Below are 16882 nucleotides of genomic sequence, written 5' to 3'. Positions count from 1 at the left end.
GGTGATATGTGCCTGTCTTCACCGAGAGTCTGGGCTGCAATGTTGAAACTTGATCAGGACAGAACCTGGTTCGACTTGAATATGCATCGTTCAGCATGCCTATTCGGACTGAGGCGATATGCTGACCAGGGCAGAGTGTTACAGCTGCTGCTTAGTATAGCTAGGACAAGCATGCCGGAGGATAAGCACACTATTGCTGTTCTACGGCATGCCTTAGCAAACATACATAACTGGCTTGGACACTTTGAAGAGGCTGATCAGATTACGGACGAACAACTGACGGAAGCTTCAACTGATTCCGGTCGAGCATACATTGGTCCAAAGCTGCATATTCTCATTCTTCGGGAGAAGGTGGAACCTTATAGGTTGTGCAGCAGACCAGTGATTGGATCGGCTCTGCAGACAACCGATCAGAAAGTGAATTCGCTTCTTGGATTGATCGACAAAGCTTGCGCTATGGGTTTTAACGACGTTGGCGCGCACGATCCTTTGTTGTGGCATACGTGCGCTTGCTACGCTGACCTATGTGATCTGACTGAAGGAACTCGGCACAAACAATTAAGGATCTGGAAAGATTTCTTGGTTGCCTTACGCAAGGAGGAACCCTTGGTGGAGGGCAGCAAGCTTCGATCCTTGACCAAAGTTTTAACTCGGATACACGCATTTTTAACGAGCAGGGAGGACCGGGTGCATCATGGCTGGACAGACCGGGACGGTACCATCTCAGCCTACAACAACATCTTGACTATGCTGAACATTGACCAGTCAACATTGTTCGAAGAGATTGTTCGCGCGAAAGCTACTCAATGCAACCTTGAGGCAACCTTCCTACAAAGAAGTGGACATTTTGCGAAAGCCGAAGCTCTTCACCAGAAAGCAGCACATTATTTAGGTTCATGTGGAGAAGATGATGACCTCTGGAGCGTCATCCATTACAACACCATGCTTGCAATCGCTCGCCAAGATGGACGTTTGAAGGAAGCCTATCAATACGGTAGTGATCACTGGATCACCATACAGCGGGGAGAAAGCCGTCACGGTGCGATCCAGGTGCGCTTACAGCAGGACGCTGCCGACCACGAGTCATATATAGAAGCTTCGCGCCGCCGAAGGAACGGCGAAGTCGGTGATGATGAATGGTGGGTGGACCATGCAGCGCAGCTTGAGAGAAGTGAGGCTCTGTACGGACCGCTCCCAACGCCGACACCAAGTAGATCAATGGCAACGATATCTGAGGTTGAAGATCAGAATCCCCGATGGGTGGACTGGCTGCTCATACCCTTGAGAGCCACATTCCGTTGAGCTGCCAGTACGCGGCCAGCAGCGAGAGGAGGAAGGTACGAAGATGACGGTTCATGAGCCCAATACGCGGCTATCAAATGCAGCAAGGCCGCGAAAGCACATGATGCGGGTGAAGCAGAGGCTGGCATATGATTCTCGCATATGCTGACGCTCGGTACGAGCTCGTAGGCGTGCAGCCAGCTCACAGGCAGGCGAGGGAAGCAATGGCGCTGCTAGAGCATGTGGCTGGGGCGGAGCGGAGCAATATGCGTGTGAACCAATATATACTGGTGTCATTCTGGGCATCAATGGAGGCGGCGGTACGGCATGGGTTGATATCTTCAAGCAGCTCCACGGTGCGCGAGCACCAAGGCTCGCAAGAGATCACGCAGAGATATGGAGTGAACAAACGTGTAGTGTAGAATACGTTTGTACAAGGTAGAGAGCGACAGGACGTGAATTCACGCGTTTAGCTTCGATTACGTCACGATACGGCCAGCAAACTATACATAGGCTGCATTACAGTACTGTACCTGCAGTTCGCTCATACACATCCTGCTTCACATCGCAGCACAAGGCATCACTCCTGAACGGCTGGCGTCTCACCAGGAGCTGGCGAGTGCATAGCACGACAACGGGCGGTGATGGAAGCGGCGGAGCTGCTGGACCACGTGGTGCGGATGAAGCAGGGTAAGCTGCCCACGGTCCACCCGTGTCGCGTCGTGTCTGAACAGCTACCTTACAGTCGTCCATCACCATGTCACGAACCCGGACCAATAAATGAGCGGCCACGAGGTCCTCCAGGCGAGCAGCGTGCGACGGTGTCCACAAGCAAGCGTATCGTCTCACGCATTCTAAGGCTTGCAAAGAGATCGCACAAGAGCATGAAGTGAAAAGCGGTTGGAGCCACAGTCACAAGCTGTGCATCGTCCACAGTAACCTCAATGAAGCCTGGTGAGCGAGCTACCGCTCGCTGGAAGATGGTATCGTAACTAGCCATTTGGTTTCGAGTAGGTTTTGGTGAAGGTTTTTGTATCTGTGACCCTTATCGATCATCGCATCTACAACAGCGATTGCTTTGCTGCGATGCCCCGCGAGAACGCCGCACTTGACTCTGGTGGATCTACCGGGTCTCTTCCGCGCTAGCAATCGGGACCAATCCGTCAATAGTGCACCTATCATCCAACAGACGGTACGCAGTTACATGGAGAAGCCACGAAGCATAATTCTCGCTGTCGTTTCCGCTTAAAGCGACATCAATCTACAGCCTGTCACCGAACTGTCCCGCGAGCTCGATCCTGCTGGGATTCGTACGCTAGGCCTGATCACGAAACCTGATACATTACCTTCGGGTTCTGAGGCTTCTTACTTGGCCTTGGCGCAGATCAAAGACGTCGTCTTTCGACTTGGCTGGCACATTCTCCGCAATCGCGGCTTCGAATCGCGGCATGCGACCTCCGTCGAACGGGACAGAAATGAACGCGAGTTCTTCGCAACAGGACTATGGGCACACCTCGATCGTGGCACGGTTGGCATACAGACCCTGCGACCGAGGCTGAGTCTAGTCCTCCACAACCTGATTCTACAGCAACTCCTTAGCCTGCTTCGAGACGTCTCCTCGGGCCTGGAAGAATGCCGGTAGCAACAGAGACGTCTGGGTGAGCCCCATGGAGCTTTATCAGAGCAGAGGCGTTATCTACGACAGGTCAGCTGGAGCTTCTCTCTATTGATGAGAGCCGCTGTGGACGGATTCTATAGCAATATCTTCCTCGAACAGGCTAGTTCATTCAATGGGTATCAGAAACGGCTGCGTGCCGTAGTTCAGAACGAGCTGGAGTCGTTTGCAGAAGACATACGCTTTCGAGGTCGTACCCGATGATCAATGAAGATGATGAGAGCGGCAATGATGACGACGCAACTCCTCGTACTACCCGCAGCGCCTACTTGTCGCATGTTCGAGATCTCATGAAAAAGAGCCGAGGCTGCGAGCTCCCTGGTACTTTCAATCCACTTATTATTGGGGAGCTGTTCCGCGACCAGTGTCGCCCGTGGGGAGTAAGTACTGCGCGCACACTAGATACTATCGTCAAAGCCGTCTCCTGGACCGCGCTCACGATCCTGGAAACCGTGGCTGTTCCCGAGGTTATTGGTGGAATAGCTGCTCGACTGCACGAGACAATCGAAAGGCTGGCCACGAACGCGAAGGTAAAGAACGATGAGCTGCTGCGACCGCATTTGTATGGCCATGCTATCACCTATAATTGCATACTTATACTTTCCATATGCAAAAATACCTGTTGGTAGGCGACCACTCTTATAGAGACGCAAGCCGTGCCAAGAGAAAGTGGGGCAAAATCTCACAATCATAGTTCATACTGAGCGTCAATAGAGGAGGCTTCCAGCTCAACACCTGTAGGCCAGCTAAGGCGGGCCTTTACATAACATTTAGCTCTACAAGCTTACCACCTGTGCAAACCTTTGACAATTGATCAGCCGAGTCAAGATCGCAGATTTTTGAGTCTACATGGACCTCTGCTAGTCCTACTCGACGGTACCCTGCTTTCCCATCTGTAAGTTCCTTTAGTGTTATGCTCCAGAGCTTGATTGAGTCATAGCCAGGCAAGTCCGACGGTCGCCAGGCAAGGAGCGCACATTGCACGTATTCCACGTCATTTTGATGGGTCAGGCCTTGTGCCCGGCCGTATGTGATATTATCGGGCAGAAATGTTAGAATCTGAGGCGAATCCGCCACCGTTGGTATCAAACAGAGTCTAGTAGACTTGTCCTGCGGTTGAGGGCCTACTGAGTACGTCCAGATGCGAGTCCGTATGGTCAAGCAGGCCCTAGCAACTTCGCCAAGCTTATTATAGCCAGCGGGATCTGTGGACGCTTCCAAGATTTCCAATTCCGGTACAAAAGACCATTGTTCACCTCGATCTAGTCCGATGAAATATATTGGTAATCGACATGCAATCCAAGACCAAGAGGGCAGAGGATTACTCACATCGTCGATGATTCGCCGGATTTGCTTTTTCCCATCGTATCGAACACGAGGGGTCCAGAGTAGATCTCTTGCTAATGTACTACGCCAAAGGCCGGCTAGATATTGGTCGCCAGTCATCTTCTGGTGCCGGTGCGCCAGGCCGGAAAGTGCGGGTAATATGTCGCTGTCACGACTTAGCTTTCGCTCGCTAAATTTTATTACGAGGCCGTTCCATGTCCCTGGCCCCCAATGTTCGACGTTGCTTGATATACTCCATACATTGCCTACGTTCAGAGGTATTGCAGAGTGCAGTGGTTTTTGTGAAAAGCTGAATGCTTCAAAATTGCACGTCATGTTGCACATGTAATACATTTGCCGACTTCCAAGAAAAAGTTTTCGCGGAGAGAGCACGTATTCCTGCAATGTCCATCCGCGCTGATCAAGAGGCGAATCAATCTCCCCTCGACTCCATGTCCATTCATGGTTTTCGTTCGAGCTGAGGGTGACCGTAACATGTGACCACTGAGCATGTCCAGGTTCCACTTGGAGCTCACAGCAGGGCCCATCCATCGGCATTCGCTCATGCAAAAATCCTGCATCTGCGTTACCTGCGGCTGGCCCGGCGATGGTAACAGAGGCATTCGCATAGATCTCGCTCATTATAGCACATTCTTTTTCCCAGTCGGATGAATCATCCTGGACAATGCAGAGGGAATCAATCCAGATATAACAAAATCCAAGTTCCCGAGTTACTAAAACCGCATCCTGAAACGTACGCGGCATCAATGTGATCTTTATAGCCTCCGAATGTGTATTATATGTCAAACAAGTGGTTGTCAGAGGTCGTGTGTCTCCCCAACAGTGGCTCAAGGCAACGTACGAAGTGTTATGTCCACGCGTCTCCACAAGCCTAGGATGTCTCGTTTCATACCCAACGTGGATCAACCTAGTGGGCATCACCAGATTCGCATTACCGACGCAGTTTTGGTGATAAAGTGTGCATGCCATCAGCCACTGTTTTGCACGCTCGAAATCAGGCCATAGCGCGACCAATCGGTAAGCAAGTGCATAGCCCCCAGGATTGGTAGAATGAATTGTCAAGCGGGCGAGATAGCCGCCAGTAAAGTCGTCCATCCGGAATGGTTCTATGTGCGGATGTTCCATGCCAGGTCGCTTGTATAGAATAGCAACACATATCCAGGAGTTCTCCAGACCCCGATGTGGCAGGTTCCACTGCAGCTGAAACTCAAAAGGATGCGATTCATCGGAATCGAGAGCATGGTGACCTGGCATTGTCCTCGTAGCCCATTTCTCACTACAGCCGCAATTCGACCCAGGGCATTGTAGCATAGTTTTCAAAAGCAGGGTACAGAGACCGCATTTGTGAGACGCAGCAATAGCAAGATCTGCAAAAGTTAAATGATGTGGAAAGCTCCTCAAAGGGAACGAGGTGTGCTCCAACTCTTTCTGTTCCACCAGTAAAAAATCGAGACCTTTTCCTTGAAATTCTCTGCATCGGCAGCAGAGCGTGTTGTGATTGTCTGCAGAGCGGTAGGCAGAAGCCATCACAATAACGACCACGTCTATTGAGGAGCATGTAGTGGCTCACGGCAGACTTCAGATACATGATCCGTAGGGGAGACTGTACAGTATATTCACTAATACTGTGATAGAGTCAGATGCGGACAATTGGCCCGAAGGATTTGGCGTAAACGCGGGCCAAGATGACGCAATGGCATTGTTCAAGCCGCCTTACTCCGGCCTATAAGCGGAAACGCTCGATGGACGAGTTGGTGGACTCGAAACATGAGCAACGCGGAGTAAGTCTTGTCCGCCAAATCGACTGCTCTACTACGCTGAATTACCATGGTGCTTCTGATAAGGGTAGCCGCGGGATGAGGACAGCACAGCAATCGCCGTTCGCAGAGCATGTATCCAGCAGCTGGGCTTTTCGACCCGAGTAGAAGCGAGGGCCTCCCATCTCGCTACTTCGATCAGTCGCCAGCGCACTCGTGATTGCACTCTGGGCATCCTGGGTCAGGCAGAACGGGATAGACAACTCAGAATAGAAGCCCCCCTTCCATCCCAACCCTTGACGGTGGAAGAGGAGCGTGTGAATAGCATTTTGAGACGGAGCAGGGATGAAGGTTATGAGTGTCTTGAAATCCCGAGGTCCTGGACGGATGGGAGGGATGGGAGGGTTTTGGAGGATCTGGTGAGGGAGGAGTATGTTAAGTTTTTCCCTGGGGTGGATTTTCCAAGGGAGGTGGAGTGGTTGGAGGTTAGGAGGATGTTTGGGGGTGGGTTGATGGCTGTGGGTATGGATTAAGGGGGTCTCTTGGTCCTTTTTCCCTTGTTTTCTGTAATGATTCATGCTGGATATGGGGAGGGGTGTTTATGATGTGTATGCGGACATGGCGTTGGAGGCAAGGGTTGCTTTCCTAGGCGTGCGGAGACTCCCGGGTACTGCAGGAAATGGTGTCTCGTAGATGTCCAAGATGCTTTCCAGTAGTGACATGCCCTCTTCCTCCATCAGCTCCTCATCAGCTAGCTCCTGATCGACGATATGCTCGAAGCTCGGTCGTGGAGATTGACTAGGATGCTCAAATCTTTGTTGCGGTGCTTGTCCAGGCTCGACGTACTCAGAACTCTTTCGTGGTGGTGAATGCAGGGCTTCGATGGCTGTAAAACAGCGTGGCGTCGGTGCTGTGGGCCCTTCTTCCGTCTCAGTCAATGGGACACGAACGAAGCGAATCCTCCTCTGCCACCATAGAATGACCACACCAACGCCAGCGAGGATGAACAGGCTCAGAAGCGCAGCAGCAGTTGTTCCAGAGGCTTGTGCTCTAGTCAGGTCGCTTAAAGCTGTATCAGCTAAAGTGGACCCGACAGGTGCTGGGGTTTGGGTCGCAAAGCTTGTTGTTGTAATAGTCATGTATAGGAGTGCTGTAGGCATAGTAGCCAGAGTTTTCGTAATAATGACCGTCGTAGGGGCAGACAACAAAGGTAAGGTACCCGTACGATTCTGGGTCAAGCATGCCAACGTGGCGCTGCTTACTTCACTGCTGTTCCAACTCTTGTGTCGGCTAGCCAATGGTTGTGGGCCCATAATTCGGTATATTCTTGGTTGGCAGTAATATAGAGCCGCATTCTACGCGACAGTAAAGATCCTTATAACCTGACGGCCGTGACGATCGTGCACACAGCATTCTTGGCCAGGCATTGCAGTCTGTCATCGCCACTCTCACAGTGCATTAGAGAAGCAAGACCGTGGCACAGCGGCGCGTAAACTTCTGAATACCACTTTCGGCACTAGCGGCTGCATCCCCACACGCTGGCTAGTCAACTTCAACTCATCTTCAGATCTCAGAAGGCGCAGTGGACACTATACCAGCCCGAAGCAGATCTAGCGCCGTCTGTATGCTAACCGCCTCCCTCTCGAGCGTGTAGAGGCGCTGCTCAAGCACTTGAATCTGTGGCAGAGTCACGACATTCACTACGGGTTCACACGTTTCAGCTTCGACCATGGCTTGTGGCTCGCTAATGATTGCCACGCCATAGACGAGCCCGGCCTTGATCTGAAGTTGTTGTGCTTGCCAAGCCCCAAATATGTGCGACATTTGGACGCCGTCGGCGCAATGAGACATAATGCGCTTTTCAGTGCTCCCGCGCCTGTCGGGCTGGTCTATTTTGAAAGTGACCAAGGCCGCCGGCGTTTGGAACAGCAGCATGCTAGCAAAGACATCGTCGATGCACATGCTGCGTATCTCTCGCAGGTCAAGCAAAGTATAGTGCTGGAGCCTCGGAAGAACAGGTGCTCATTCGCACAGTGGCTCCCTGTGTCCGCCTTTGGGCATCCTTCCAGATAAAGTCGCTGTCTCAAGGTCTTCGAGCTGTGTATGACAGCTCTCAGTGCTTAAGACGTTGCTGATAAGTGGATCAGGTCAATCATCGAAAGGTCGGGATCACCACGGACTGCTTCCCAGATTCTTGTATTGCACGTGAACATTAAATTGTCGTTGCCATATTAAGCAGGATAGACTGGGCACTCCAAGATCATAAGTTGAACATTCATGGCGGCACAATATTGGGGATAAAGTAATATAATCACTTGCTCTTCGACTCCTTCAGTAAAGCAATGAGCTCACGTTGCTGTTCCACATGCTCCTTCTGTTGAGCCAACTGCTGTTCCATATGCTCCTTCTGTTGAGTCATTTGTTGCTCCATCATTGTACGCTGGTTGTCCTGCTCTGTCTTCTGCTGGGCTAGTTGTCGCTCCATCATCGTGCGTTGAATGTCCTGCTCTGTCTTCTGCTGTACTAGCTGTCGCTCCATCATCGCTCGTTGTTTGTCTTGTTCTTGCCGTTGTGATATAGCTTCAACCTGCTGAATACGTACTGCCTCCAGAAGCTGCTCGCGAAGCCTTTCGTTCTCTTGCTGCAGCATTGCGGTGGACGAAAGCGAGGGCTTCTTGAACCTTGCATCTTCCTGCGATGAATTGCTGATAGTGGATTCCTGGGAGCCATCGACCAGATCCAGTTGAGATGTGAAGGACGCCACCGTGGAACTCCTAAGCTTGGATAGAACGCTTTTGATCCGAGCCAGGTGTTGAGGAAAGAAGACCTCGTAGATGGCACGGGTGATCTTGTATGCGCGTGATGATGTTTTTGATCGCAGGTCGGTGGCGATATCACTGAGATATAATTGATGGCGAAAGAAAGTAAGCTTGTCACCCTCAATTTTCGCAAAGTGACCAAAGACTTTGATCATGGAAGCGTCGTGCGCAATGGAGAAAACCAGGACTTTGCCATCCAGTTCATCTGCAGCAGAAATTTTCCGGTACAGCTGGATCAGAGCACGTACAGCAATACTAGCACTGTGCATAGCCTGCCGTTCTGCAGCGTCCACAGGTCTGTCACTGCCTTTGACTTCGCAGATTAAGAACGGATAGTACATGTTCTCGGGGAATGAGTTGGGACTCGCGCTTGTGTGGCTTAGTTGGAGTTTCTCCCTTTCTTCATTGGTGAAGGCGGAGCCTGCCACTCCTGCAACGAAATCCGGCTTTGGTCGCGGGCCGCACAGGGTGTCGCACTGAGTCCACTCGGCATTCAACGCCTCGCATATGTCGTTCAGTGAGGCGACGCCGTCGATATGGAGCAACTCAGCGGATGGAACAAGGACAGGCATGATGTCTCGGACCACACGAGCCTCATTTCGAAAGCGTATACGATCAAGAATCTTCGCAAGCCTCTGCGGCTCGAAGGTCGGTCCACTAGGATCGCTGTAATCTTTCCCGTAGAGTTCGTCGCACAACTTCTTGCTATCATCGGTGATCGAGGCGCGCTGTTGGTAATCTGTCATGAAAAGTCCAGCCTCTTGCATTTTCTCCTCGTGCTGCCGTGTCCAGGCCGCTGGAGCCTCGCCATCTCGAACGCTTTTACTGTAACTACTGGACGGAGTGCGGGATGGGGTTCGGTTTCTCTTTTTGGTCATTGATTCGTCCATAAGTGTGGTCGACGGCCACTGCGGAAAGTAATCCTCCCAGTGGACCGATGGACCGTATGATAGGGTATTCGCGGTCGAGCTTCCTGACGGAGTGGGTGTCTCTCGGACACGTCTGAGTTTGTGTGTCTTTTCCAAGCCTGACTCAAGATCTTCGTCGTCTCTTCCCTGAAGTTTTCGCTTATGACCGGCTGGTGGTCCTTCACTAGGAGGAGAGGGAAGACGGGGTTTGCATGCTTGTGCAAGCCTGGTGCTGTGCCGTGTTTCTTTGGTGGGAATCCGCTTGCACACTTTCGAACGACTCGGGCGCATACTGTATGGATCAAAAAGAGATTTCAGGGAACAAAGCTCTCCGGTGCTTCGTAGTTGAACAGCACCATTGTTGCGCGGCAGTATTGGTGGATGGAGATGCTGCAAGAAGTGGATGCAAGGATGGAAGGTGTTTCGGCAAGCGCCCAGACTTCCAGCGTATAAGCGGATGGTCACGTGTCTCTATTTCTATCTTCTGATTAATCCGGCGACTGATTCAAGACGACGGCGCAAAATTTACCGACGAACCTCTTCGAGCAGGTGGAGCAGCCGCTGCGCGCCAACTCAAACGAGCAATTCGGGAGTATCTTGCCAATGAGGACTGCTACGCTTCGATGCCGAAGGTGCTATAATCGTTAACATTTGGGCGCACCTCGAGGTCTGGCCTTCGCGTTACTGGAGAACGGGTCCATCGCCACGACGGATCAGCTACATCGCTTTCTCAAGGACTTGAACAAAAGCTGTGCGGAATTCAACTTCAAAAATGTCGGGCGGGGAAAAGAAAATGCCGACAGTAAGATGAGAAAGATGTTGGATTTTTTCCATCGCAATTTGCAGTGCGAGAGGCTCATATTCGCCGGCTGCCATGACACCTGCTACATTCATGATCTCCAGGAAAGCAGGAGATGGAAGATACGGGACAGCGCCTAGTGTTACTCCAAACCACGCCAGCCGAGCAACCTTTCCGCAACTTACGGTTGCCGATCATCCAGCTCGACTCAGTCTTCCGCAAGTCACCGTGGAACACTGACCGAAAGAACATCAAGGTCACGCCGGCTCATCAAGCAGATGTTGCCCAGCCCGCGAAGGCTAATGCATTTTTCGTCACAGGGTCCGCCAACAAAGCTAGAACGCATTTCGTCGCCGACAACAAAGGTTACGGAAGTCGTCACGAATCTCCGGTAATGGAGGAACAAGCATGACCTACGGCTCGGTAGGCACTAGTCAATCGCCTGGAAACATCAGCATCGTTCCGACAAACATCAAGGTTTCGAAAATCATCACCTGCAATGTAGATGATCATCGCCTGGATCCACCAAATGATCGATCATGGAGCCAGGTCTCCCAAGGTACTTACGCCTCAAAGCTGGAGCTAGTGAAGCCTAGGAATCTTTGCAACGAACACTACCTTTCAGGAGCCTGCTTAGGGCCTTCTTGTCAACACGAACACGATCAGGAGCTAAGTGTTGATGAAATCGCAATTCCTCGATATCGTGCACGTACAGCTCGTAGCTCGAGTGATCAATCTTGTCGTAACTATGATTGCTATCTCGGTCACCATTGCCCACATGGAGCCGCTTGTAACAAGGGTGCAAAGGTAAAATCGTCGCACCTTTTAAAGCAATTTGTATGTAAGCCTATGCTCGCAAACGGCGAGACGAGTCTTGCGGGTATGACCTGTACCGCATTGATGTTCGACATGGGGTACTGTAACTTGAGCCAGATTGATCATGTAGCTCTAACCAATGACGATATCGATTACAGGAAGCGATGACTCAGCAGTAAGCCGATATATGCGGCACGGCATATAGTACTCTGTCCTATACAATACAAATCGCGTTGTCCTTCAATTAGCAGCCTCTAAGGTGAGCTTGAGATTGCCAGGATGGCGTTATCTGGCAGTCTGTGTTTCTGCACCGATTGCGGAACTATCCTCGATCGACCAAGAACTGCCGAGCAGAAGAAAATTCTTTGCGACGTGTGCAACACGTCAAATGACAGTAATGGGCACTTCGAATCCTCATTCATCTCCCTACTTACACATCGCCAGATAATTGGCCACCCTCGCAGGTCACTCGATCTCAAGCCGACGCATTCCCATCCACCTTGAGACGTAGGCTGCAGACAACGATCCAGGAAGTGCCGCAAGGAATTGGTGGTGGCACAAGAATACAGGAGACCTGCCCAAGGTGCTTTAACGAGACCATGGAGTTCACCGAGGCTCAACTACGAAGCGCAGATGAAGGCACAACTATCTTCTTCCACTGCATGCAATGCGGACATCGATACAATACAAATAATTAGCCATGAGACGCAAGATCCTAGTAATCTTGGTAGCATGAGCCACGCGATGGATTTCTAGCGTAACATAATCACACGCGCATCAAACATCAACTGAAGAAAGGCAAGCCTTCTTTCAGTATTCAACATGCATATGAAATCCACAGAGGAAGACAGTCGTAGCTGCTAAGACGCCGTTTCACTTCACGGCTTGAATTCAGCCATACATACACGTCGAACTGAGTAACTGATTACAATGCATGTCCATGCGGAAGAACTGCTGGAAAGCAGCGGTACATACGAGTCTAGAAGTGGAGATGAGCTCATACACTTTCGGAATCATGTAGGCTTTACATAGTTCATGGCCAGGGAAGCAACGACAGCCACCACCTGGCCGCTCAAAAGCCATGAGTAATGTACGATGGATGTGGCTTCAGCCCTTGAAAGCCGAAACCCTTATCGAAGTGTCATTTCGATGGCAGTGTAAGGTGTACGCAGTGTCGCCATCATTGTCATAATATTGATATGCCCGGGTTTCGCAATCTGAAACGGTTGGGCGGAGGGAGAGGAGCTCTATAGTAATTACACATCGTCTTGTATCAACGTTACGCAGTTTTCTGCTTCTGAGGACTCGTCATTCTGCCATAACAACGAGAAGGTCTGGATATGCACTTGCGATTTGGTCGGTCAGAGTCCTGTCGTCTGTTACACCAACAGGTGTCCTCCTATACAACACCAAAATGTCTAATTCTCGGTCTTGAGGCTGATATGCCGACGTGGAGCATCACTTTTTCCCTTGCTGCCTACAATTCCCACATTTTCCAGTAACCACAATTGTTTTGTCTGTCTCGTGATGCTTCCCTGTTGTTCCGTATGCCCCACACAGAAGCGCCTTGCCTCTGACAGTGTGACCACAGCCGTTTGAGGTCGTGTGTGCTAAGTATTCGATGCCGCACATGTTGATTCTTGGACGGGGGTTGATCTTTTGAATATGCTGTCAACTTGGTTAGCCCTTGCAATTAATAGCCTGTGGTCCTGTAAACACACATATCGGGGCAGAAGGCTGATCGATTGACAAATCCCTGTCGAATGGTGTATGGAGTGCGTTGGTATGATGCGTTGAATCCACTCATATATGTTCGCACCACAACCACTCAACAGTGCAAGAGATCGTCTGGATTGGTGCGATGACTGGGGCCAAGAAGTGACTTTCTTGGAGAGAGGACGGTTGCGTCGCCTAGCTCGTGCCGTTGGGTTGGGCATTGGCCGGCTGAGAATGCATATGGTCGTTCTAGTAAACAACTTTGATTGACCTACTATCCAGCCCGCTTCCCTCGATCTCCACAGCTCATGTATGGTAACCGAAAATGGGGGCGTGCACGCGCACGACTCTGGCTTAAAAATCTTACAAATGCAAGTATCTCTCATTGTTGTTGCCTTGAAAGCTGCGATCAGCGTATCAAACGGACCGAGAACGACTCGCAACAAATTCTTATGTGTACTCATCGAGTCGACCGAATCCAGATCGTCGAGCGAATGCTTTTATAAAGAACAATTTTAGATGCGGTGATACGACCTAACGTGGTCGAGTCAATGCAGCACGATTATCTGGTCGAACCACATGACTCTGCGGGCAATCAACCTTTGGTGTGACATACGGAGTGGCCGGATCCCACTACCGGGAGAACCAGATCACATGAAAATACGAATAACCCCATGAACGTGTATCTAGAGATGCAGAGCCGAGCCTACACGTCGTACAGAAACTCCTTTCGCGGCCACAGCCTATGCTGGTGTTTCGAAGCTGCTGAGACTATTATGAGCCCCTAAACATTCAATACTGGTAGTTGACCCGTGGTCAGCGAGCCGCACATAATCAGGATTGAAAGCGCATGAACAGAAGTCAATGAAGCAATCTACACTTATTTACATGTATGCAGACGTGAGGACAAGCTCTCATCTTACCCTCGGTTCCTGCTGAGGTCAGATTTCGTCCACTTCTTGTCGCAAAGCATATCGTAACAAGAGGAGCCCATCAAGAGTCTTCATGTCTGCCCAGAAGGAGATCCACATTGCAACCTCCGCTCTCGTTGTCGAACTTGCTACTCTGCTTCGAATAATGTACCAAAGGATCGACGGATTACTTTCATAGAATTTTTGGCATATTTCCACTGCTTGTCAGCCCTCCTCCTGTGCGACATATATCGAATGATGGACCAGCAGTATCGAAACCTTCCCGAACGTCAAAACTTCCTTAGTAGCTTTCCATAGAGTGCAAGATCCTCCGGGAAGCTGGACTCGAATCTTGAGAGGGACGCTTTATCGTGGGTGCCGCATCATCTGCTCGAAGTTGTTCTCCTTCACTGGATTGAAGAGACGGTCATTTTTTTATTATGTGTTCCTTGTGTTTAGAACACCTTCCCTTGCATTTCGTCGTATAGCTGATGTCGGTACAACCCCCTGTATTCACAAACACGCATAGCAATCGTTTTCCGTTGATCTTACATCCACAGCCAGCCGACGTGGTGTAAGCAAGAATCTCGTGGCCGCACATCGTCGGTGATGGTCGACAAGGACGGGAAGGACTATGATCATGTGAATGTTCCTCCGCACACCTCAGCGCTTCTATATTGTGAAAAGAACGAAAGCTATGTGTAAAGATTGAAACGTGTATGTGTTGCAATCATAAAGAGCTGTGCGCGCGGCGCTCGTGCTTATTGCACGAGCTAAGCTAAGCGAGATCCAAGGTGAATGGGAACACGTCCCGTACCTAGTTCTTACATCTTGCATACCAAAAGCTGCAAGCTACTCGTGCACCCGATTCCGCCTCTGACGACAAGCCGAGCCGTTTCCAGCGAGACCTTTCCATAAGACGATCTAGTGACATGCAGGTACGTGTGCGAATGCGGATCTCAGCACTCTTTCGGGTGGCACAGCTTTGCCACCGTCGGTATCTCGAAGGACCGGCCCATGTGCTCCCTTTCCAGAGTCATAATTCGAGACATCACCAAGATCGATGCATTCTCTGGTAGTAAAGATGAATATATCGCATACTTAGAATATCACCTCGATACATTGAGACAACACCAACCTGTGTTCAGCGTCAGCAGCAATACCGTCGTCCAGAGAAACCTCTTCCTCAGTGTCAGTCCTCGATATCTGAGACTGCCTGGCGCCCCTCACATTCGCAGAGCTTGTCTGAAGTCATGCAGCCTCCAGTTCATTCAGTCAGACGTCGCGGCAATGCCAGCAATCACACACGACTTCGATACAGGCCATTTGAGATCATCGAATGGCAACCTGATGCTTCACCGCCGAAGAGTATGTGCAAAGGACGAAAAGCCTACCCATCAACGCCTGACCCGACAGCGTTTGTTCCAAGGATCAAATTGCTCTCGAGCCCAAGCATTGCTAGAAACATGCGATTGTGCGCGAGCTCCTTTTCCATACCAGTAGAATGATATGGAGTCTCGACTGCTTTTGTGAGCTCCCATTGCCACTTCAGCTTTCGGATATCATGCAACACATTCCGATCCGTTGGAAGCATTATCCAAGAAGTCAGATTTGCCGTTTCCTGGCTGAGTAGGACCGAGCTTCTCGAAAAATTCTATTGCTTTGTAGAGAAATGGAACTTCTCGCTCGATTAACTGCTTTGCTCGCTCGTGGGTTTGTAGTGGTATAATTGTCGTAGCTGCTTGTAGTGACAACCTCGCAATAGTTTGGAGGATCGACTTGAGACCACGGTTGTAGCGAATCAAAAGGCCGAAGTGTGATGCCTGGAGATCATCAGGATGGTATTCGCGTCCATGAGATCGTGAACCGGCTTACAAGCTGGGTTTGCGCATGTTCTAGGTTATTCAAGCGTGCTTCCAGAGCATCTATTCGAGCCAGAGTAACTTGACTTTCGACGAAGTTCGAATTCTCCAGCAATCAGCTGAATTCGTTAATTGATGACTGAAATGGTTCGACTTACAAGATCCTCGAAGAACTGTGGAACGAAAGTGGCTCCAAGCTGTGAAGCTGTCATGTTTGATATTTTGATTGTTCTACTCGCAAAGAACGAGGGATCAGCTGGACAGATATCTGTGTGCTCAACATACAAGCACACCCGGGCGATGATCAACAAGCCTGACCCCTAAGACCTGCCGCCCCTGAGTCCCGGTCCATCTCTAGGGTAAGCGGCATCAGACCTTGGAGCACTTTAGCCCGCATGGCGTTCGTGGCTTGAGTGAAATAGTCTCTCAATATCTTGCAACGTCGGGGTAAAGCATGCCTGATCCAGATTACAAAAGTGATTACTGCAGGCCATTGATCTTATACGAAACTTCTTGACTGGAAGACTGACAGGAAGGATGCCACCCAGCATGACCCCTTCGCTGACACATCGCGATGGTTGAGCCTGCCTACGCCTGCGCTTCCATTAAACGTATCAATAAAGACACGATCGTTGAGGCAGGGTACGTTCACATCTTGAGCTCCGTACCTTGATTTAAGTAACATCGTGGATACTTGTTCTCACTAGAATGGCCACCCGCCATATTCTGGGCTGATAATTTTCGAGCACCACATCGCTTCGACAATTCATTCGCATTCTTAGCTTTAGTAAAAGAACAGATATTGCTGAATAAGTCGGCGGGCACGAGCTAACCTTGGTGGACCGTTGGGTAATACAAGTCCTAGCCTCGAGCCCTTCCGATGTGCTTTGTGCCATAGAAATCTTTCACAATGATGCTTGTGCCTCAAGTTCTCCGCCATCACTCTCCGACGACCAAGTGGCGTGACAGTGGGAGTTGCATCAATGGGAAG

At 50.5% G+C, this 16882-nt stretch overlaps 2 protein-coding genes across 2 annotated transcripts; one reads left to right on the top strand and one right to left on the bottom strand.

The window, feature by feature from the left end:
* Positions 1–171: 171 nt before the first annotated feature.
* LTS14_010580 (uncharacterized protein) lies at positions 172–1302 on the top strand (the record flags this gene model as incomplete). The annotated part of the gene is made up of 2 exons (XM_064843256.1): positions 172–503; positions 564–1302. 2 exons carry the CDS (start codon positions 172–174, stop codon positions 1300–1302), a joined length of 1071 nt encoding a protein of 356 aa, XP_064689153.1.
* Positions 1303–8371: 7069 nt separating this feature from the next.
* On the bottom strand, positions 8372–10078 carry LTS14_010579 (uncharacterized protein; the record flags this gene model as incomplete). The annotated part of the gene is given in 2 exon segments (XM_064843255.1): positions 8372–8647; positions 8663–10078. 2 exon segments carry the CDS (start codon positions 10076–10078, stop codon positions 8372–8374), a joined length of 1692 nt encoding a protein of 563 aa, XP_064689152.1.
* Positions 10079–16882: the final 6804 nt, after the last annotated feature.

Source organism: Recurvomyces mirabilis (assembly GCF_035927965.1).
Source record: "Recurvomyces mirabilis strain CCFEE 5264 chromosome Unknown scaffold_45, whole genome shotgun sequence".
In the NCBI taxonomy this organism is placed as follows: domain Eukaryota; kingdom Fungi; phylum Ascomycota; class Dothideomycetes; order Mycosphaerellales; family Teratosphaeriaceae; genus Recurvomyces; species Recurvomyces mirabilis.
Note: the sequence above shows the minus strand (reverse complement) of the source record. Positions and strands in the feature narration are given on the sequence as shown.